Source organism: Desmodus rotundus, chromosome 6, assembly GCF_022682495.2.
Source record: "Desmodus rotundus isolate HL8 chromosome 6, HLdesRot8A.1, whole genome shotgun sequence".
In the NCBI taxonomy this organism is placed as follows: Eukaryota; Metazoa; Chordata; class Mammalia; order Chiroptera; family Phyllostomidae; genus Desmodus; species Desmodus rotundus.
Genome location: NC_071392.1, coordinates 140,538,566 through 140,561,786, shown reverse-complemented (window position 1 = coordinate 140,561,786; position 23,221 = coordinate 140,538,566). Strand labels below are relative to the sequence as shown.

Genomic DNA, 23,221 nt, shown 5'->3' with positions numbered 1-23,221 from the left:
TTAGCAACTGTTTCTTTAAAGCTTAGTGCATGTAAAACATTTGTCCAACTAGATGAACTAGCACCAGCCTTGGATCAGATGCTCCAGGGCAGATCCCAGGACCTGAGCATTAAACCAGAATGCACTTCGTCGGGTTTTGTCACTCTTCCCAACAGAAGATGCTGGAGATGCAGGAAGGAGGCTGAGCTTTGTGGACCAGCCTTCCGCTCCACTAACACACCCTCCTGTCTCCTGCTCTCCCCACACAGGATGATGCAAACCTTGATCCATTTATGGAAATGCAACATTGGTACAGGGCTCCTGGGGCTTCCCCTGGCCATGAAAAATGCCGGCATATTGGTAAGAGGGATCTGGTGGTGAGAACTAGTTTTACCCTTTTGGGGGAATGGGGTGGTGGGTCCCTACAGCCTTTGCCCCATTTATCAATGGACAATTTGGGGGTACCCTCTGTAATAGCAAATGTGTGTGCAGGCATCAATCCGCAGGAGCCAACCTGGAGCCAGGTAGAATGTGGAAGAGGTAGAACATTCCTCTTTTCCCAGTTTTATTAAGATAAAATCGGCCTGCAGCTCTATATAAGTTGAATGTGTACCACATAATGACTTGACTTACAGATATTGCAAAATGATCACCACAATCAATAAGTTGAGCTAACATCCATCCTCACACAGTTACACAAACCTTTTTTCCCTTGAGATGAGAACTTCCAGAATCTACTTTGCAGCTTTCAAATGTACCACACGCAGTGTTAGCTCCAGTCTTCCTGCCCTACGTTCCTTCCCAGAACCTACTTATCTCAGAGCCGGAAGTTGGCACTTTTGACCACCTTCATTCAGTACCGCCCCCCCACCATCATTCTTAAAGACTCCCCATCCTCCCAGACAGATACATAATCTACTTTGCTACAGTGCCACCCACCCCCACAACTGCCCAGGATCACGTCCAGCCCAGTTCACTCCTTTCCATTAGCAGCCTGGTCCCTGAAGCTGTGTGAGTGTGTGGCTTCTATCTCAGCCTATTTGACTGAGGCTGAGAAAGTGGCTTGGAAGATGAGGATGACATCATCTCTGGTCCCCCATACTCCCAGCCACACCCCTGTCTCTTATGCCATTCCCTTCTCCCTCCTCTGTAAAACCTGTTTCCCATTGACATTAAAGCCGCCTTCACCTTCTGTTTCTCTGGAACTTATATGTGCCTCACCTGGAATTCTTACAGCACTTACAAAGATGAGACATGCTTCTTTTTTAATCTTCCTATCTTCTTTGCTTACTGAGAGCTCTGAGGGCAGGAGCTCAGATTTATCTTAACACCTCCCCACAGTACCTACTGGAGACACTAGTACATGGGAAGTCCCAATGCATGTCTACTGAATTGAACTGATGCCAAACAGACAATTTCCCTTTGACCGCAGTGAATTTCGCCTTGTCTCCAGGCCCAGTAAGTGGTCCCTGTGCCTAAAGAAGGCGAATGGAGACCCTGGCTCCTGCCGTGACTTCCAATCTGTGGCAGTTCTCACCCAGAGATGGGGCTCTCCCCTCTGGAATTCTCAGGGTTCTAGAAGTTCTGAAGAGTGTTATTACCACATGGCCTTCAGCCAAGCTGTCTTTGCCAGTAAGGTATTTGCTGCTTAAGCTAGCTCTTCTATCCTTCGATTTGTGCTTCCTAGGAGTCATTAGATGACTTCCGTAACTCCACCTCCCACCAGAATCTCTGACCGTAGTTCACTGGAGGAATAATGTTGAGCACCCATTATGTGGGGGCTGAGGCCCTGGGAACATGGAAGTAAATAAGACCGAGCCTCTGCTGTATGGAGGCTGCATCTAGTGAAATCCAGTGATACTCTTGATCTCTCATCTGCTTCCTTATGAGAGATAGTATTATCTCAGGTCATGTCTATAAAGGCATGAGTGTCCAGAACAAAGGAGGTGAGAGAGACCCTCTTTACTCTATGCCTTGTGATCACGTCTGGGAGATTACGACTGATAATGAGTCCTGCCTTTTGATCTCTTCCCACATACAAAAGGATGGAAACTATATGAGCAGAAGATATGTTCATTAGTAATCACTTCATTATGTATATGTGTATCAAATCACTATGTTGTACACCTTAAATACACACAATTTTTATGACAAATTAATAATTGACAAAGATAATTGACAAATTAGACACATAGGGCAGTGATTCTCAACTGAGGACGATTTCTCACCCCAGGCAAAGACATTGACAATGTCAGAGACACTCCTGGTTGCCACAACTTGTTTGGGGCAGCATGCCACCAACACCTGGTGAGTAGAGGCCAAGGGAGGCTGCTAAACATCCTGAAACACACAGAACAGCCTCCACAACAAAGAATCACCTGGCCCAAAATGTCATCAGTGCCTCTGTTGACAACCTGGTGCTAGGGGGAAAAAGTACTAAGACTGGGGAGGTAGTGAGCACTCTGTCACTGGAAGCAGCCTAGCAGAGGTCGGGCAATCACTTTGCAGTGATGCTAAGAAGGGCATTTAAGCTGGAGCATCTGGAGGTGTAACAGTGGGAAATTGTAACCCACCCCACCACTCTTTTGACATTGTTTCTGTGAGCGCTGACTCTGACTAATAAGTAGCTTGTCAATGAACAGCATGTTTGTATAAGAATCTTAGGAACTAGTTTCAAAAGATAGCCTCCAGTCTTCAAGCATCCCAGCTGGGGGACATTTGCTGACCGTCCTCCGTGGCATCAGGATGACATGAAGTCGGATGACTAAGCCAGGATGACACACAGCGGACCATCACTCGCCTTATTGGACGGGACTGCACTCATCTGCACTCAGAGAACTAGTCAGCCCCTCCCTCGATCTCTTTGTTCTGTTCCTCTCTGTCCTTATAAAAACCTCTGCCTCTGCTGAGATGGGAAGACGGGCTTTGAGACGTGAGTCCCCCATCTTCCCAGGAGATGGGCTTTATGACATGAGTCCCCCTTCTCCCAGGTGGCCAGTATCTGAATAAACCACTTTCCTTTACATCAGCACCTGCCTCTCAAGTGTTGGCTTTCGCAGCGGCAGGCAGCCGGACCTGCCTTTGTTTACAGACACACAAGGACATTCAGGCAGGGGCTCTCATCCCAAAGGCAGCCTCATCCTGAGAGGGGTCCCAGCTCCCAGGCTGGGCGAGGGCCGGGTGTGGGAGCGATCGGTTTGTGGCTAACCATCCTCCAACTGTCCTCTGCCCTCCAGGTTGGTCCTATCGGCCTGCTGACCATCGGGGTCCTCACTGTGCACTGCATGGTCATCCTCTTGAACTGTGCGCATCACCTCAGTCAGAGGTGAGAGTCCTGCTTCTCTCTCACCCCAGTGCCAGGCCCTGTGTGAAGGTGTGTTGAGTTTCCTTTGATGAGTGACCCAATTACCTGGCCATCCCTTCAAACCACCACCCCTCTGGATTCTACAGAGGTGGTGATAAAGCACCTCACCTGGAAACTCTGAGGTTCAGGCCCAACTCTGCTGCTAACTAGCTGGACGACACTGTCAAGTTCCTGCACCTCTGAACCTAGAAAGATCAAACCGATAAAAGATTCAAACATGCCCTATAAACCGTCGTGTACATGCAAGAAACTTAGGGATGTGTTCTTCCTCTTAATCTCTCCAACTCTCAGCCTCCCCCACCTCCAACACACACACCTTGTGAGGGTAATTTGTTTTGTTCCAGGTAAACCTTTTGGGGGACAATTTAGTAAAAGTAAAAAAAAAAATTAGCAATGAAATGCCTAGTTCACAATGACTTCCGTCCTTAGTAAAGCACACATCTGATACTCAGTGTTTATATTTTTGAAACTTCAATGCAAAGAAAAGACAAAGGTAGTGAAAACAGTGCTTAGAGTTTCATATTTATCAGCTATCAGTTCATGGGTGGTTGGTAATTTCTTACAACCTACCACCTGGGGGCTCCCTATCCATAGCACTCAGCTGTTTCCCAGGTGGGAAGTGGTCATCAGAGACGTGCAGAAAGCCTTCCAAAGCCCGACTGGAGATAGTAAGTAAATGAAACTCCTCACAAAGCCAATGTATCAAACCTGAATAGGTGTATCCGGAGAATGTATCAGTCACACTTAACCTGTGGCACACTTTCCAGCTCACAAAACACTGTAAGAGCACTTACTCATTGGACGATTCAACTTACTGCGCAATTCCACTGTACCAGGCACATGGTCAGAGCTTTGCAAGCCTTATTTACTCTTTACAGTAAGCTTCTATGGCACTATTATTATCCCCGTTTTACAGATAAGCAAACTGGTACTTTTACCTGAGTTAAATGCTTTACTTGGGGTCACAGAGCTGGGAAGTGGCCGAACCCCTATTTCAAGACCTCTCTGATTCCATCCACTCAAACCATTTTCAAATCTCTTCTGCCATCATTCCTGCTGGAACCATCAGATCACTGAGTAGACTTCTAATATCTATGTCATTCATGACAACCTCCTGATTTTTTTTATGGCTTTCCCCACTAATACAGGAGTTGCAGACTGATAGCCTAAGAGATGGCTATGGCCTTCAGATATGTTTTAGGGAACTTCCACAATCTTTGCTTTGTTTTATTTTAGCCGATGTCTAAAAACATAGATATTGCACATTAAAAAAACAGTCTTCGCCTTCTTCTTGCCAGTTAGGCAATCAGGGGCTTCATTCTGTTATCATTCAGCTGGTGCCAAGTCCCAGTGGCCCCTTCTAGGACAGGAAGTGTCCCAGAGGGTTCGCCACTCTCTCCTGCATTCTCATTGACTCACACCCAGGCCCTCTTACCTCATTACTGATGCCGCTCTGGACCCCACAGCTTTTGAATTTGTAATCCTCAGACTGATATATTTGCCAGTCCTATGCAGTGCGGCCCCCCTTATGTTTGAAATGCCAAGCACAGTGAGTAATAATAAAAATAGAAGGATTATGCCATCTTCCCAACACAGCATCAAATCCACATCTTACTGTCTCCTCCCCCAGACCCAGACTGTGCCTGGGGGTAAAAACTGAGGCTCTGAAATCTGAAGAGATTCACGCAGGTTCTCCCAGCTCCCCTAGAGGGCATGTAGGGATCTAAACCCTGGCTTTGTGACAAGTCTAGGGAGCTTTTCCTCTTCTAGCATTGAGCACCCGGGATCAGGCCCTCAGCAGCCCGGGGCTGCTTTCACTGACTCATAGTTCCTCAGCAGGGCCTTCCCCACCCTGAGGAAGGGCTGCCTGGGGAAGGGACAGGGTAGGCTGGAACGGGGGGTGTTACATCCTACAGGGCTGCTGGGCAGGAGGCTGAGTATCACCTCTGCAAGGGATCTGGTCTGAAACAGACCTCTCAAATGTCCCAACAGCCTCAGGCGTGGGAAGGAGTGATGTAAGCCCAGAAACCCAGAGCCCCGCCTCCCTACTTCCTCCCCCCACCAACCAGGTGTGCATGCCTCACACCTCTCACATCCCCTCTTTCCTGGTTTACTTTCTAAAAATCCACTTAAATATTCATGTTTTTTAAAAACAAACCAGTATTAAAAAATAAAAAGGCAGACTCCTCAAAGTTTTAAAAGTACACTGTTACAAAATATTTCAGTAATATCGTTACTAGAAAATAAGCAGAACGCTCCATGTTCACACACAAATATGTAATAACTACTCACCGTGGGAGTAAACTGTACTTTTAACACGAATGTTCTAAGTCAGACATGTCTTGTCCTTTCTCCAGACTGCAAAAGACGTTTGTGAACTACGGAGAGGCCATGATGTACAGCCTCGAAACCTGCCCAAACGCCTGGCTGAGGACGCACGCGGTGTGGGGAAGGTAGTAGTCACAGGTGCCATAGGAGTAATCATTCACAACAAACACCACCATGGCAGCCACAGTCCTCACCTGCCCTTCCTTTATTTCCAGTCTCGCAGGTTTTAAATGAATATGCAAATGTACTCAAACGATCAAACCATCTCACTGCAAACTCCTTATTGCAAACTATCAAACAATACAGAGAGTATTTTCCGACGGCTCCATCCAAGAGTCATCACTGCTCTCCAGTTAGGCAAGGTTCCTCCGGACGTCTGTTTCTCTGGTGCACGTGGATATGAGTGTGGGAATGGAAATACACGTTTCGCTGTGTATGTTCTCGCACATTAATTAGAGTAGTTATTGGTGATCTGCTCTCTCACCTAACAACACACTCTGAATTTCTTTCCATGTCGGGACATAGAAGTCCCGCTCCTTACCTTCGGAGGTTCACGATGTTCCCTGGTACTGATGTATGCCATGGATTTACTTAATCCTTTTCCTACTGGTGAGCATTCCCTTGCTTCAGTAAAAAGTTGATGGTGTACAAAATGCTTCTCCATGTCTTTGCTCCTCTGACCTTCTCAACGACCTCATGAGGTAGGCAGGATAGGTTTGTACTGTCCTGGGAATAGGAGGTGACTAAGGCTCTCAAAGACAAAATAACACATCCAAGGACACAGACAGGGATGGTGGTGGAGCAGAGATTTGATTGAATACCTGACGTGTCAGCCTTCCCAGCAGAGCCTCTCCAGCAGGGGCGAGTGAGCATTGTGTCTGCCAGAATCCCTGTGGCAGGCAGCTCCTCACCGGGGACTCTCAGCAGGTCACTGATTTCCGGATTAGTAGTCACTCTGATTACAGACAGGTGAGCTCTTGGGGCAGTAACAATGGGTGACTCGCCAAGGTTTATCAGTTTCTGACGACACCCTGAGTAAAACTTCTGCAGGGAAGAGGGCCCTTAGAGATCATCTTGTCCATGCCTGTTCAAGAGGAGAAAAAAAATGAAGCCCAGATAGGGCTGCCCAATAAAACCGCCCAAGGGTACACAACCTTTAGTGGCAGAGCAAGACCTCCATTTCTCTGGGGGTCCAGGAACTGAGAAGGAGTTGGGAAAATCTTTAAACCAATGATTTGTAATTTTAGGTGCCCAGGTAGCTTGATTAAAAACTGCCCATTTCATGTAGGCAGCAACCATCCGGTGGAAGGTTGTTGGGAAACTTCATGAAGGAAGAATACCCTGACACCACCTGACCCCAGGTTCTAACCTGAGCATCTCGTGTTTACACACAGGACAGCCAGACATGAGGCATCTTATAATGGGGTGCAGTAGGGAGTCCAGAGCACACCTCAGAAGTATCCTCACCAGCAAGATAATGATGAACCCCAATCTAATCAAGCTGCTAGATCTATGGTCAGTCGACAGGAAACACGAGGATAGAGAAACAAAATAACTGACAGCATGAAGTGGTCAACGAGATCTAGAAAGTGGGCCACACCACAGGACAAGTGAGCTGGTATCTTCCACACTACCCCAAAATTAGAAGTTGCAAGGGAAAAAAAGAAAGCAGGGCAAGGGGAACATGGCAGTTTAAAAAACTTAAGAGACTTAACAAAAAGCAATCTATAGATTTCAACTGTAAAACAGACATTTTTGAGACAACTGGAGAAATAGGAATATGGACTGAATATTAAATAATGTAAAGGAATTATTGGTAATTTTTTAAGGGTTGATAATGGCATGAGGATTATATTTTGAAAGTCCTTGTCCATTAGGGTTGCATGCTGAATTATTTACAGACAAAGTACCAAGGGGTCCTTAGTTTGTTACAAATACTCCAACAAAATGGACATGTGTGTGGTGGGGGTGAAGGATGTATGGAAGAGGATTGGGAAAAAGTTAGTAATTGTGGAAGCTCGCATGGGCACACAAGGAGTCATTAAATCATTGTCATAGTTTTTGTAGATGTTTGAAAATCTGCCTGGTAAAGAGAGGGAAATAATCTGCATTTTGAAGTCTCACACGACACCACCCAGCCTCAGACTCAATAGGCTGATATGAGAACCAGGAATCTGTATTTTTTGCATAAACCAGATGGTTCTGATGCAATTGCTACTACAATCCAATTTGGAAAACCACTGATCTAAACATTAGAATCTAAATAGAGGAGCATATTCTGTTCCCTAAAGAATAAATCCATCCCCAAATGAATTTGAGGCTATTTAAAAATGCAAAACAGTCATGATTATGATGGACTGTAATATATTAAATTTAAAAATAATGTGAGGGAGCATTTGAAATCTTGCTTCCCAGCAATGTTATCAGTTTGGCTAAAATTCTTTTACAAATTCAAAAACAATTCATGTGAGTCTATTGTGATACCCCCCCAAAAAAGAGGAGGGAAGAATATATCTTTCTTAAACACCAGCTGATAAATTTAGAAGAAATCACAGATAGAATTAGAAACCCACCAGCTTACAACCACCGATGAAATAATTGACTCAGGCAAAGGGTCGTTAATGAATGTTAAAACCCTTGGTTTGAGGGGAACAGGGTACTCACTCCCTCTCCGAGTCTCCCCCCAGATCACAAGAAGGAAATGAGCACTTGCAGTGGTGAGGTCTTGCAGTCACCCTCCAGCAGAGCCACAGGGTATCACATGCCTCCCAACATGATGAAAACAGCACAAAACATCACATGTAGTGTGCTTGCCAAAGCGCTTGTCTGGATCTAATCATGAGGAAGCGGTTATACAAGTCCCCGGAGAGGGGGGGGGGCCTTCTGCATGACAGTTGGCCTGGACTCTTCCCAGAAAAACACTGTCATGCAAAACAAAAAAGGCAGATTCAGGGCTGCTGTACCTGAAAAAAGACGGAAGAGACAGAGCCTTAATGTGATATACAAACCTTGATTAGATCCTGAATCAAAAAAATATATAGCCCTGGCTGGTGGGACTCAGTGGATTGAGCACCAACCTGTGAACCAAGGGGTCTCAGGTTCGATTCCTGGGTAGCGGTCAGGTTCCCAGTGGGGGGCATGTGAGAGGCAACCATACATTGATGTTTCTCTCCCTCTCTTCCTTTCTGTATAAAAATAAATAAAATCTTTAAAAACTTTTTTCTTTAATATATCTTATTGATTATGCTATTACAGTTGTCCCATTTTCCCCCCTTCACTCCCCTCCTCCCTGCCCACCCCCTCCCTCCCACACCCCCCCCCCTATAGTTCATGTCCATGGGTCATACTTATAAGTTCTTTGGCTTCTACATTTCCTATACTATTCTTACCCTCTCCCTATTTTCTACCTACTATTTATGCTACTTATTCTCTGTACCTTTTTCACTTCTCTCCCCCCCCGACTCCCCTGTTGATAACCTTCCATGTGATCTCCATTTCTGTGGTTCTGTTCCTGTTCTAGTTGTTTGCTTAGTTTGCTTTTATTTTTGTTTTAGGTGTAGTTGTTAATAACTGTGAGTTTGCTGTCATTTTACTGTTCATATTTTTTATCTTCTTTTTCTTAGATAAGCCCCTTTAACATTTCATATAATAAGGGCTTGGTTATGATGAACTTCTTTAACTTGAACTTATCTGAGAAGCACTTTATCTACCCTTCCATTCTAAATGATAGCTTTGCTGGATAGAGCAATTTTGGATGTAGGTCCTTGCCTTTCATGACTTGGAATACTTCTTGACAGCCCCTTCTTGCCTGTAAGGTCTCTTTTGAGAAATCAGCTGACAGTCTTATGGGAACTCCTTTGTAGGTAACTGTGTCCTTTTCTCTTGCTGCTTGTAAGATTCTCTCCTTATTTTTAATCTTGGGTAATGTAATTACAATGTGCCTCGGTGTGTGCTTCCTTGGGTCCAACTTCCTTGGGACTGTCTGGGCTTCCTGGACTTCCTGGAAGTCTATTTCCTTTGCCAGATTAGGGAACTTCTCCTTCATTATGTTTTCAAATAAGTTTTCAATTTCTTGCTCTTCCTCTTCTCTTTCTGGCACCCCTATAATTCAGATGTTGGAACACTTAAAGATGTCCTGGAGGTTCCTAAGCCTCTCCTCATGTTTTTGAATTCTTGTTTCTTCATTCTTTTGTGGTTGGATATTTCTTCCTTCTGGTCCATATTGTTGATTTGAGTCCCGGTTTCCTTCCCATCACTATTGGTTTACAGTACATTTTCCTTTATTTCTCTTACCATAGGCTTCATTTTTTCATCTAATTTGTGACCAAATTCAACCATTTCTGTGAGCATCCTGATTACCAGTGTTTTGAACTGTGCATCTGATAGGTTGGCTGTCTCTTCGTTGCTTAGTTGTATTTTTTCTGGAGCTTTGATCTGTTCTTTCCTTTGGGCCTTTTTTTTTTTTTTTTTTTTTGGTCTTGGTGGGCCTGTTACATAAAGGGGCAGAGCCTTAGGTGTTCACCAGGGCACGGCAACCCACGGTGCTGCGCTGTGACGCTGTATGTGGGGGAGGGGCCCAAGAGGGAGCACTGGCACTTGCTCCACTCTCTGCTGGATTTCAGTCACTTTCCCCGCTACCCACAAGCAAATTGGGCCCTTCTGGTGCTGATTCCCATGTGGGTGGGTTTGTGTACATTCTGGGACCCTGTGGGTCTCTCCAACGAACTCTCCTGTGAGGCTTGGAGTTTCTCCCACTGCCGCCTCAACCCCCACAGGTGTTTTCAGTCAGTGGTTTGAAGCTTTATTTCCCCGCACTGGAGCCCTGGGTTGGGAGGTCTGTCTCGTTCCCCAGTGGTTCCTCCCAGTTTATCTGTGTGCAAATGTGGGACTGCAGGGTCAGCCAGCCACCATTTTTCCAGGAGTCCTCTCCGCCCCTCCTATCGGTCTGGATGAATGTTTCTTCTTTAACTCCTTGGTTGTCGGACTTCCATAGAGTTCAATTTTCTGTCAGTCCTGATTGTTTTTTGTTTTAAAATTGTTGTTGTCCTTCTTTTGGTTGTGCGAGGAGGCACAGTGTGTCTACCTATGCCTCCATCTTGGCCAGAAGTCCACAGTCTTTTAAAAAAAATTTAAAAAAATAAAAATAAAAAGAGCTACAAAAGGTATTTTGGAGAGAATTGGGTTATTTAAAAACTATGGACTATATGCTTGAGTACATTGAAGCTGATTTTTCCGGAGATCAGAGTCTTAAGAGAGGTATGCTGAGGTATTTGGAGTTGAAGTGTTACATCTAAAGTTGACTTTCAAATTGTTCTGAAAAAATGTGTGTGCGTGTGTGTGGATGGAATACATACATGATGCAGTTAGGGCCAAAAGTTAACAATTGGTGTATCTAGTTAAAGGATATATGGATGTTAATTATACCAGTCTTTCAGCTTTCTCTCTGGATTTGAAAACTTTCAGTATATAAAAAAGTGGGTAAACATTTAAAATGTCAGAAAACATTATTTCAAAAAATAAAAATGAATGCATTTTTAAAAAATAATGTTTCTCCCTCTGTCTGCCTCTCCTTTTCCCTCCCAGGTACACTGTCAGCTTCTTACTGATCATCACCCAGCTGGGCTTCTGCAGTGTTTATTTTATATTCATGGCAGACAACTTACAGCAGGTAAAGAGGCCTCTTCCAGGCAGAGTGACAGGAAAGCAGACCTCCGACTGCTAGGGCTGCGTTAGCAAAAGTGCAGTGTTCAGCTCATGGGAGGAGAGGGCTTCACTTCTAACCCTGATCAGACTACTCACGCGGGTGCGCTCAGTCCTGGGAATCACTTTTTAAAAAGATCATAGAGAAGCCAAGGCAACCCCCGAGGAGTGTAACCAGGATGGAGAGAGAGAGGCTTGAGATCACATCCAGTCGGAAATACTGGAGACGTTTTTAGCCCAAAAAGTGTTAGTAAGATTTATTTTAGGTGCCTCACGGTTGCCCTATAGAAGAGGACGAATTAAATACAAGGCAAACAAGGCAGAGCCTTGCCCTCATTACATCCCTGGTGGGCACGGCAAATGCGTCTTAGCCTCTCTCTCGACTTCACGGCGTAGAGTGAGCACACTTGTCCTGTGCTCTCAAACAGCCAGAGCCATGCCAAGTAATGGAGACAGAATATTCAAGAAGATGGATTTTGCACAATATTCAGAGCTCTCTACCTTTTACGGCTATCTAAAATATAAGAAACTATTTTTGTGTGATCAACTCCCATTCTCTGGAGGTATGAAAGAGAACCATTTGGTACAGAAGAGGAGGTTGGGCTAGGTGACCAAAGGACCCTTTGACCTTGAGATTTTATGATTCTAAGAGTTTCTGGTTGTCACGGTCATGAGCATTAATGTTAGGGTAACCAAATTTGGCAAATAAAAATATATGATATGTGGTTAAATTAGAATTTCAGATAAGCAGCAATAATTTTTTTTACTGGGAGTATGTCCTATGTAATATTTGGGACAGGTTGTACTATAAAGTTCCCTGTTAATTCTCTGAAATCGAAACGTAAGTGGGTATCCTATGTTTAATCTGCACCCCCTTCTTATGCTCTGCGTCAGATAGTGGAGGAAGCCCACGTGACCTCCAACATCTGCCAGCCCAGGAAAAGCCTGGCGCTGACCCCCATCCTGGACATCCGAGTCTACATGCTGACCATCCTGCCCTTCCTGGTCCTGTTGGTGTTCATCCGGAACCTCAAGGTGCTGTCCGTCTTCTCAACTCTGGCCAGCATCACCACCCTGGGGAGCATGGCTCTGATCTTTGAGTATATCACACAGGTCCGTGCCTGAAACCACCACAGACACGGGTTGTCCAGGGTTTCTGAGACACCCAGGGAGGGTTATCATTATGGGCGGGTGAGGGTAAGGAAGGGGGCCCCCTGCTTTGAGCAGCCCCCGCTATTGTGATAGCTGTAAACACCTTTTTACCACAAGCTACAAAAGCTAGTCGTCATCATCACCATCTTTGTCACACTGCATAACAAAGAGTCGTTCAACAAACAGTTACTGAATACCTTTTGTGAACCAGCCACTGTGCAAAGGGCTGGGGACTCAGTAGTAAGCAAAACTGACAGGGTGTCTGCTCTCATGGAGGCTAACTTCACACACTTAGGGAGATAAACTGCAACCAAATAATCAACAAAAATTCTAACAGTGGTAGGTGGACAACGGATACATGGATGATAAGGGAATTTGATTTACCTCACACTGAGTTCTTTATTAAGTCCTGTCTTCACAATATTACTGTTTTGGAAGTGCTACCTTTATCCTCAATTTACAGACAAGGAAAGCGATAAACAGAAAGTAGCTTCGTACTAATGCCAGTCAGTTTGCCTCCCAAGCCCATGCTATGCTATCATCACAGGTCCCGAAATTCCACCATTACGGTTTCCTTTCTTGGAAGTCTTTGTGGTTGTATTAGTTACTGTTGCTGCTGTAACAAATTACCCCAAATTTATCCTACAGTTCTGGAGGTCTCACTGGGCTAAAATCAAGTTGTCAGCAGGGTAGTTTCTTTCTGGAAATTTATGGGGGAAATCTGTTTTCTTGTTCAGCTTCCAGAGGCTTCCCCACCCACATGCCTTGGCTCATTTTCAAAGCCAAGAGCGTCAGGCTGAGGCTTTCCCATGCTCCCATCTCTCTCTGGTTCTCTCCCACTTCGAAAGACGCTGTGATCACACAGGGCCTACCCAGATAACACAGGATAACCTCCTTATTTTAAGGTCAGCTGATTACTGACCTTAATTCAGTCTGAACACTGATTCTTTAGGGAGCCATTGTTCCGCCAGCCCCAAGAATCCTGGCAAATCGTTTCCCCCCCAGATCCGTGAGAGCTGCTGTACCTACCGGTCAATGGACTGCGCAGTCTGAGAGAAGTGATGGAGAAGAGGCATTTGGGAACGGGAAAGCAGGAGGCTGGGATTTTTACCTGGGCTGTGCCACTAACTTGAAGAGTAGCCTCAGCTAATTCCTCTCTCCTCCCTGGGTCCCCCATGTAAAGATGAGAGGGCTCCCAATAGCCAAAAAGTGGAAACAACCCAAATGCCCATCAACTGATGAATGAATAAACAAGTGTAGTAACTACATACACTGAACTATTATTCAGCTTAAAAAGGAATGGAATTCTGATCTACACCACAACATGGACCAACCCTAAAGACATTATGCCAAGTGCAATAAGCCACCACAAAAAGACAAATCTGGTATGATTTCACTTCCGTGAGTTACCTGGAACAGTCAAATTCAGGGAGATAGACAGGAGACCAGGGGTCACCAAGGGGCGGGATGATGGGGAGTTGTTAATGCGTCCAGCAGTTGGGGATGACGAAAGAATTTTGGACGTGGCTAGGGGTGTTGGTCGCCCGACGATGTGAATATACTTCATGCCATGGAACTGTACACTTAAAAGTGGCTAAAATTGTGAGTTTCATACTATATGTATTTACCATGATAAAAATAAGTACCTTTTCAGAAGACGAGAAGGCTGCCCACGCCTAGCTATCTGACAGCCGATCCTGACACCAGCTCTGCTGGCGTCAGGCATGGCCCAGCTTTCCACCAGGCGACGACTGTTCAGCCACGGCAAAGCCACTGCCCTTCTCCTTCCTTTCAGGAGATTCCAGATCCCAGCAACCTACCCTTGATGGCAGGCTGGGAGACCTTCCTGCTGTTCTTCGGGACAGCCATCTTCACGTTTGAAGGCGTCGGTATGGTAAGGTTGATGTGGCGTGTAAGTGAATGATCCCTAGTGCTCTCTAAGGAAGCCAGCCATTGTCCCAGATGAGCAAGTAATCGTATTTATGATCAATGTAGGATATGATCTCCTCTTGGTGGGAGGGAAAGTCAGGACCCATTCTCAGGGCGCCGACTGCCCCATGCCCCACACTAAGCTTTGAAGACTGAGTGAGGATTCACTCCTCAGCCCAGATGGAGGAGGGGGACACTTCTGCCAACAGGGAGCAAGGAGGGAAATGAAAGGGGGTGTGGCCACGTGGAGAGGCCCCTTCCTGACCCTGAGCCACCAGGAAAAGGATGTCTGCTCCTTCACAGGGTTTCTCATCCCTTTCCTTCTACCTCTTTCACAACTCCTTTTGCTGCCAGGTTCTGCCTCTCAAAAACCAGATGAAGCACCCACAGAAGTTTTCTTTTGTTCTGTACTTGGGGATGTCCCTTGTCATCAGCCTCTTCATCTGCCTGGGGACACTCGGCTACATGAAGTTCGGGCCGGACACCCAGGCCAGCATCATTCTCAACTTGCCCAATTGCTGGTACGTCCCTGCCGCCCAGGGTGCAGAGGGGAGAGTTATGGGCTCTGAGTCTTGGCAAGAGGGTGTGGCGTTCCCTCGGGTTGTCACGGGCAACAAGTATTACCTGCTGATGGCTGCACTATAACAACAGGTGAATTTAATAATCCAGGCCCTGTGCTTTATCTCATTTAACTCTCGCAACAGCCCTGTGAGTTAGCATTCTTACTATCAATTCCACCTATAGATGAGGAAGTTGATATTTGGAAAGGTACGAAACTCTCCCAGTTCATATTGTTTGCGAGAAGCTGAAACTTCAAACTGAATCTGTCTGGCTCTACAGTTCAAAGGCCCTAAAACAGGAATGATCTGGAGTATTTGGGGAACAGAAACAGTAACAACAAAAAGCGTAACTCCAGACGAATAACTCAGGGTCCTGCACGTAGGCTGCTACTCGGGCCCCCGAGTCCAGAAAGGGACCTGCGCTGCTGCTATGGCTATGGCCCCATTGGAATTCAGTCTGGAGTTCTTACATTCAATCATTCCTTCATTCATTCAACCAGGAAACATTTTGGGGGCTGACACACAGCATTTGTTGAGTGTTGGCTATTCTCATTATTCTGGCAGTACTGGGTACACAGTGACTAGGCAGTCAGTACGGCCATGTGCGTAAGAGCACAAGTTCTAAAGCTGAGTAATGGGATTTGCACCCTGGTCTTCATATGACCTTGGGCAAGCTTCCCAATCTTGCAGACCTCATTTCCATCCTCTGTAGAATGAAGGTAATACTAATGCTGCGTTGTATCAATCAGGATAGACTAAGTTATACTCCAGTAATAAACAACTCCTCAATCTCAATGGCTGAATACATACAAATGCTTAAACATATGCTCACACTATGTGTCCATTATGCGGCGGCTGCCCCTTCCCCATGCCGGGTCCCAGAGTGATGGAACAGCCACTCCCTGAAGTGTTACTGGTTGCCGTGGCCCAGAGCACGGGAACCACGCCCTCTCCCATGAAGCTGCTAAAGCACACGTCTCTTGCTAGCACTTCATCAGTCAAAGGGGCGAGGAGGTCTAATTCCACCACGTGCTTGGAAGAACTGGAAATATTTGTTGAACGGCCCAGATGACTTCCACACTACCTCAGGGAGTGATTGTGAGGACTAATTGGTTTAATGCACATGAGGTGCTTAGAAAAGTGTCTGGCGCATAGTAGGCACTCGTTGAAGGTTAGCTATTGTCATGGTTATATGTCCCCATAGCCTGGGTCTTTCAGGAAGAGTAGGATGGTGGAGCAGTCATTTCCCACAAAGGCTACATGCAGCTGCAAAATGAGAAAACTATCACCAACCACCCCCCTGACTGTGTTGTGGTAATGACTAGATAAGATAATAAACATGGGCCCTGGCTGGTGTGGCTCAGTGGATTGAGTGCCGGCCTGTGAACCGAAGAGTCACCAGTTCGACTCCCAGTCAGGGCACATGCCTGGGTTGTGGGCCAGGTCCCCAGTTGGGGCCGTGTGAGAGGCAACCACACATCGATGTTTCTCTCCCTCTCTTTCTCCCTCCCTTCCCCTCTTTCTAAAAATAAATGAATAAAATCTTTAAAAATTACTACTTAAAAAGATAATAAACATGGGATTTCTTTGAAGTTGTGACTTCTTTTATATAAGTCAGCATTCGAATAGGCTGTTCTTATTCTGGGTGAGTTGGGCCCCCACTGGCTACCTCACCCAGGGCACTTTCCTTCTGGGGCCTCCCCTGGAAAACATGGGGACCAGGTGCCATGGGGGCTTCATACCTTCTCTAAACATGGCTGGTCATGAGATGCTCCAGGGCAGCCTTAAAGAAGGGACAAACAAAAATCCCTCCCTAATGAGAAAGAGACCAAAAACCCAGAAAAAATGGCCACAATAACACAGTTCACAGACAAATCCCCCCAAAATGGCACTTTATATATTTGAAAAAATGCTATGTCTCCCACATAATAATGAAATGCCAACTTTTAAAAAACCCAGTGGCAGAGAGCAGCCTGTGTCCACACACTGTTTTGGCATGGTCGTGGGAAACGAGCCCTCCAACACGCCGGGACCAGACATGGCCCTGTGTCAACAGCTATGACAATATTAGATCACATGGACCTTTACCCAGCCCTGTTACTTCTGGGATTGTACACTGTATGTGCAGAGTATATGTGCAAGGATGTTCTGGGCAGCATTGTCTGCTGGCAAGAGACTAGGAATAATCTGCATATCCATTAATTAGGGACTGCTTGAAAAATCTAGAGTATATCCACGCAATTGGAATACCAAGCAGCTGTTAAACAGAAGAGCCAGATCTGTGTGTACTGATAAGGAACAATCTCCAAGAAATACTTAGTGAACACAACCAGGGCTCAGCAGTGTGTAGAGGATGCTACCATGTGTGTGTGTGCCTACGTTCCGTACAAGCTTGTATACCCACTGATTATTCCTGGAAGGGCTATGAGGAAACTGTTATAAGGATTGCCTATGGAAAGAGGGACTGGAGACTGGGAATCAAGGGCGGGAGGGAGGTCCTTCTCTGTATGACTTTAGTGTTATGAATTTTACTCTACGCACATATACCTTTTTATTTTATTATTTTTTAATCCTCACCAGAGGTTATGTTTATTGACTTTTTCTTTTTAGACAGAGAGGAAGTGGGGGGAGAGAGAGAGAGAAACATACAGGGTTGTTTCCCATATGCACCCCGTCCAGCGACCAAACCCACAACCTAGGTATGTGCCCTGAACGGGAAATGAACCCACAACCCTTTTGGAAAGCAAAACGATGTCCCGACCAACTGAGCCCCCTGGCCAGGGCTATGCAGATATACCTTTTGAAAAAAACTAAAAGAAAAAAGGCATGGATTTCTGAGCCACAGACCTGTTAAATAAGAATCTCCAGGGATGTGCACTTTTAATTAGCTTCTGAGGGGACTCTGATGCCGGGTCCAGCCTGAGCCGATGGCAGTCAGCCAGTTCTGTCACCCAGTGACAGGTACCAGCTTCTGAGCAGTAAGTCCTGCACGGCCCTGCCCAGGAGCCATGTCACATTTCACGTCCCGTCCGTCTCTCTGCAGGCTGTACCAGTCGGTCAAGTTGATATACTCCATTGGCATCTTCTTTACCTACGCCCTCCAGTTCCACGTCCCAGCCGAGATCATCATCCCCTTCGTCGTCTCCCAGGTGTCAGAGAACTGGGCACTGTTTGCAGACCTGTCCGTCCGCACAGCCTTGGTCTGTCTGACCTGTGAGTAGGGTACAAGGGCACTTGTTGCCCACAGCTGTGGCTGGGAGCCACACTGGCATCTACCCCTCTATCGTTGGCTCTGCCGCTTGCCTTCTTCATGAACTTGTGCGAGATCATTTGCCTCCCTGAACCTCAACGCCCCACCTGAAAATGGGCTTAATTGAACTACCACATGGTGAATACTATAGCAATCTCGCCTGCCTACACACAGAAGGTAGCTGGTTTATGGGAGAAAGAAGTCACTCATTCAGCCACACTCCCATGTGCCGCCTGTATGCTGGCGCAGTGGTGATGTTATCTAACACTCAGGACAGCCTAGCAGTGGAATATTACCAACCAAGGAAACTGGTTCAATGAGTAAGGTGCTCAGATCACATAGCTGCTAAGTGACAGAGCTGGGATTTGAATGCAGGCTGTATAGCACTAAAGTCTGTGTTTTCCATTGAGCCATATTCCTTCCTGCCATAAATTAGGGTCAAGCCCCCACCATAAAGCTGTATTTAACTGCAGGGAAAAAACCCAAGGGGTTGGTTTGTGAAGGTCTTGGAGATCATTTGGGGGGGCACTATTTTCTCTTCCTTCCACCCTTCCTCCCTCCCTCCCTTCCTTCCCTCATGCTTCTTTCCATTCACGTATCCACTCATTCATTCTACACTAGGCGCTACAGTTGGGAAACATCATGTATGGGGCTGGGGGATTCTTTCTCAAAGCATCTCCAGAGAAAGAAGATCAGATAAGGTGCCCATGAGGAATGAGGGAAAGAACTAGGGATGTTTTACCTGGAGAAGCCAGGGTTTGGGCAACTCCTGTTTGTCCTCAACCACCTGTGGGATTATTGTGAAAGAGAGAGAGGAAATTGAGTCTTAAAGTTTCCACCAGTCCAAGTTTAAAGTTGAGAGAATCCAGTCTCAATTCGGAGTCAGAAGAAACTGTGTAACTCTTGGAGCATCCCAGCAGGACAGGCTATCAGATGCTAAACTTCCTATAACTGGGATTCTATAAGCAGAAACAGCACATCTGCTTGGCTTAAGGTGTTACAGAGTTCCCAGTCTGTACAAGACATCAGAAACCTGTCAATATATTGTCGTGAGACCCTGCCTAAGAGAAAAGGTGTAAGCTGAAGAGAAAAACTGAGTAGTTCAGGCCACTCCAGGTCAGGGGAGGCATCACTAGACACAGCTAACTTAATAATATGTCCCCCTTCTGGTGTACACTGAATGACTGCTTCCTTCTCCTCCATTCATCTATCAACTTCGTTACCCTTTATTCATTCAACAGTTATTTGTTGAGCACCTACTATGTCCTTGACATTGTGCTGGGCACCGGGGGCACAATAACAAGTAATGAAGAAGGCATGGCCCTGCCCTCCTGAGGCTTATAGTTGAGTGGGAAATATAAGCAGGAAAATAACTATAGCACATAAAGATGTGCCATCTGATGGGTGACATCGCAAGAACAGGATATCCTAAGGACACATAAGAAGGTCCTCTAACTTAGCCTTGGTCAGGTCAGGGAGTGCTCTCCAGTGGAGTGATATTCCAGTTCAGACTGAAAAGATGAGGAGGTAGATGGAGGAGTGAAGAGTGCACCATGAGTAGGGAGCAGGCCCTGCACAGATCTGAGGCAGGTATTTACATCCGGCCTCCTTGGAAAACTGAAAGCAGTGGGAGTGATAAAACATGAAGCCAGAAAACTTGCAGGCCCGAGGAGGTCAGGCCACGGAGAACCATGGGAGGGCTCTGAGCAGCGGGTTTACATGACCAGATTCGGCCTTCAGGGCACCCTTCCAGTCTGCCTCCTGTAGAGCTTCCTGGAGCCCGTCTTCTCTGCCCTGTCACTGTGAACTTGCTTGAAAGACACGGACTTTCCTCTGTGCCTCCTTAAGCAATATATTAAACATCTGTGAAGGAATGCTGTGGATGGGAAGCATCCCATCAGAGGGGTGATGGATTCCCAACCATGAGAGTCTGTGAGTCTCTCTCACTCTGAGTGGACGTGTTGGAGCAATTTCATAAAGCAGCGATATTTTCAAGATCCAGCAAACTAGCAAGGGTGCTTTCCAGGGCAGATTTTCCCTAATTTGTTCATAAGAAAATCAGATGGCTGTATAAAGTGGAATCACAAAACTTGTATATTTATTCATCCAAAGACAGAGATGTGTTTATAGAAAAGATGGGGAGTGAGCAGCCTCACGCTGTCTTCACGCATTCTGTCCTTCTTAACTATCCAGGTCCCTTCAGAATATGAAAGCAAGTGACCGAGATTCTGACAGCAGCGAGCCATCTCTCACTTTTTTATATCCCTGTTTCTAGACAGTGTTTATATTATGTAGATGAGTACACATTCACCATAGATCCAGGGCCCGGGTAAGAGCCAGGCATTTGCGGAGTACTTACAGCGTACCAAGTTCTTTCTTACAAATGGAAGGCAGCACAGGAGAGGGGAAAGGGCCTTAAATCGAGCATCTCAGTGGGTTCTCAGCTCAGCTCTGTGTGACTGTGGGCACATTCCGTTCCCTCCAGAGCTCTAGATTTCCCCATCTCTACAGTGAGTTTGTGATAGATGGGGGGGGAGGGGCCTTTCCAATAAATATTATATGTGACAAAACCCAATAAAACAAAACATAAAAGGAGAGCACCTGTATTGGCTGTTAAAACAGGTGGGCGTCCAGAGCCACAGTGCCTGAGCCACTGCCCAAGTCTGCGATGGGCTCCTTCCCACTTCTCCACAATGGCTCATCAGGCATCTGTGGAATTATAAGGGTCCAAAGAAATGGTTTGTCTCTGAGCTCCCTTCCCGCAGGAACTTTCAGTGACTCTAAATCGCTTCCCTCCCCGCAGGTGTCTCAGCCATCCTCATCCCCCGCCTGGACCTGGTCCTCGCCCTGGTGGGCTCCGTGAGCAGCAGCGCCCTGGCGCTCATCATCCCGCCCCTCCTGGAGCTCATCACTTTTTACCCTGAAAACATGAGCTTTGTCACCATTGCGAAGGACATCATGATCAGCACCCTGGGCCTTTTGGGGTGCATATTTGGAATATACCAAGCCCTCTATGAGTTGATCCAACCCACCAAACATTCCATAGCCAACTCCACAGGGGTCTATGCACATCATTATCTATTTTTATTCGAATAGCCCCCCTCCTCCCATCCCCAGTTTGGTTTCCATCGTGGATGTTATATACATTTATCAAACCCCAGCATCTCTACGTTAATGAGTGGCTTCTTCATCTTTCCAAGAGAAATGTAAATGACACATGTCAGTACTGATACTTGTCAGGCTGTGCCCTTTTGGGGGGTCGGGTATTTTTGGAGGTCTTTTGTACTTCCTAACCAAAACCACTATTCAACTATTCATGCATCAGCCTCATTTAATGGGAAAAAGTGCGCCATTTGCCTGTGATACCCCTGGAAACAGAAACCACACGTATTTGTAAAAGCAAAAGCAATTGTTTCCTCTATTGGGCAGCAGCTGCCTTGAACGCATCAGCTTTAGAAAAGTGTATGTTGGGGAACAGGGATTTCTATTTAGACTCTTCTACATGGAAGAGTCACAGACAGACCAAATAGAGCTTAGCAGTAATTCTGTCCAGCCATGGGCTCTGCCACTTGTTTCCCATGGGATCCCGGGCAAGTTCCTCCCTCTCTGTCTCAGTTTTCCCATCTACGAAATGAAGGACTAGACTTAATGGTTATGAAGGGCTTTTCCTGCTCTGACATTCTGAAAGTGAAAAAAGAAATTAATTGTCCTTTAACCACATGTGTGAAAATTGGTTTTCCATCAGCAAGTACCCTGTTGCGCTGGAGATACGGGCATACCAGGAGAAGGTTAAAGGTAAAATCAAATCTCTTAGTAATCTTTCATCATTATGGTGACTTTGCTACCTAGAAGGACATCATCCATCTATCTATCTATCTTAAAGCCACTTAGAGTTGATTTAGGCTGGAAAGGCTGAGAAGTTTGTGGGGTGGAAAAGGATTTCGTCCTGTGCAAGACCTACTGACCTACTTTTAAAAATAATAGTTGTGGGAAGGGTTTTGAGAGGCCATCTTATACTCTGCAGATGGGATTATACATTGTTACAGTTTTTCTGAAGGGCAATTTTATAATACATAAGTCTTAAAATGTGTAGCCTTCTGACTCACTTATTTCACTTATAAGAATTTGTTCTAAGAATCTTTTGTGTTTGCAAAAATGTATGCAAAAGGAGTTTGTGTTATTTATAATAGTAAAAGTCAGAAACAGACAACATTAGGTTAAATTATGACTCATCCAGAATAAAATGCTACAATGTCCCCAAATACTGCAGAAATGCACCTATGGATATGCAAATATATTTGTGGTTTATCAGTGGAAGAAAGATTAAAAGCAACATATGAACCGAAACTAGACAAAGACATTACAAGAAAATAAAGCCTCACACCAAAATCCTGAAATCCTAGGATGCGATCAATAAAAATATATATACAGCCAATACAAAGGAGGAACTCTCAGCAAGTTAAAAAGATTTATAGCAATACATCGTATAATGATGTTTCAGTCAATGACGGACCATATATATGAAGGAGGTCCCAGGAGATTGTAGTGGAGCTGAAATTCCTATTGCCTAGGGACACCATAGCCATCAAAAGGTCCTAGTGCAATGCATTCCCACAAACACGAGTATTTTTGCTGCACCTTTTCTATGTTTAGATACACAAATTGCCACTGTGTTACAATTGCCTGCAGTATTCAGTACAGCAGCATGCTGTGCAGGCTTGTAAGTCAGGAGCAATAGGTTGTCCCACGTAGCCTAGCTGTGCAGAAGGCCATACGTACCATCCAGGGCTGTGTAACTATACTCTATGGTGTTCGCACAATGACAAAATGGCCCAATGACACAGTTCCTTGTTATTAAGCAGCACATGACTATATTACCATTCCAGGCTTCAAATTCAGAGTTCAGGGCTGGTTTGTGGGTCTGTAAGTTGTCACACAGGACAGGACAATGGACAAACA

General features: G+C 45.7%; 2 protein-coding genes across 2 annotated transcripts in view; one reads left to right on the top strand and one right to left on the bottom strand.

The window, feature by feature from the left end:
• The window catches only part of MYOZ3 (myozenin 3), a 373,398-nt gene that overhangs the window by 12,876 nt on the left and 337,301 nt on the right, over positions 1 to 23,221 (bottom strand). The gene's annotated exons all lie outside the window — the stretch shown is intronic.
• On the top strand, positions 255 to 21,376 carry SLC36A3 (solute carrier family 36 member 3). The gene is made up of 9 exons (XM_024576774.3): positions 255 to 339; positions 3,216 to 3,304; positions 5,701 to 5,796; positions 11,255 to 11,339; positions 12,266 to 12,484; positions 14,319 to 14,417; positions 14,807 to 14,973; positions 18,056 to 18,225; positions 21,066 to 21,376. The coding sequence occupies exons 1-9, from the start codon at positions 319 to 321 to the stop codon at positions 21,356 to 21,358; spliced, it is 1,239 nt and encodes a 412-aa protein (XP_024432542.2). The 5' UTR covers positions 255 to 318; the 3' UTR covers positions 21,359 to 21,376.

Coding starts and splice junctions, on each gene's coding strand:
- SLC36A3 (XM_024576774.3), top strand. CDS start 319: ATGAAAAATGCCGGCATATTG. Junction 340..3,215: donor TGAAAAATGCCGGCATATTG/GTAAGAGGGATC, acceptor TCTGCCCTCCAG/GTTGGTCCTATCGGCCTGCT. Junction 3,305..5,700: donor GCGCATCACCTCAGTCAGAG/GTGAGAGTCCTG, acceptor TCCTTTCTCCAG/ACTGCAAAAGACGTTTGTGA.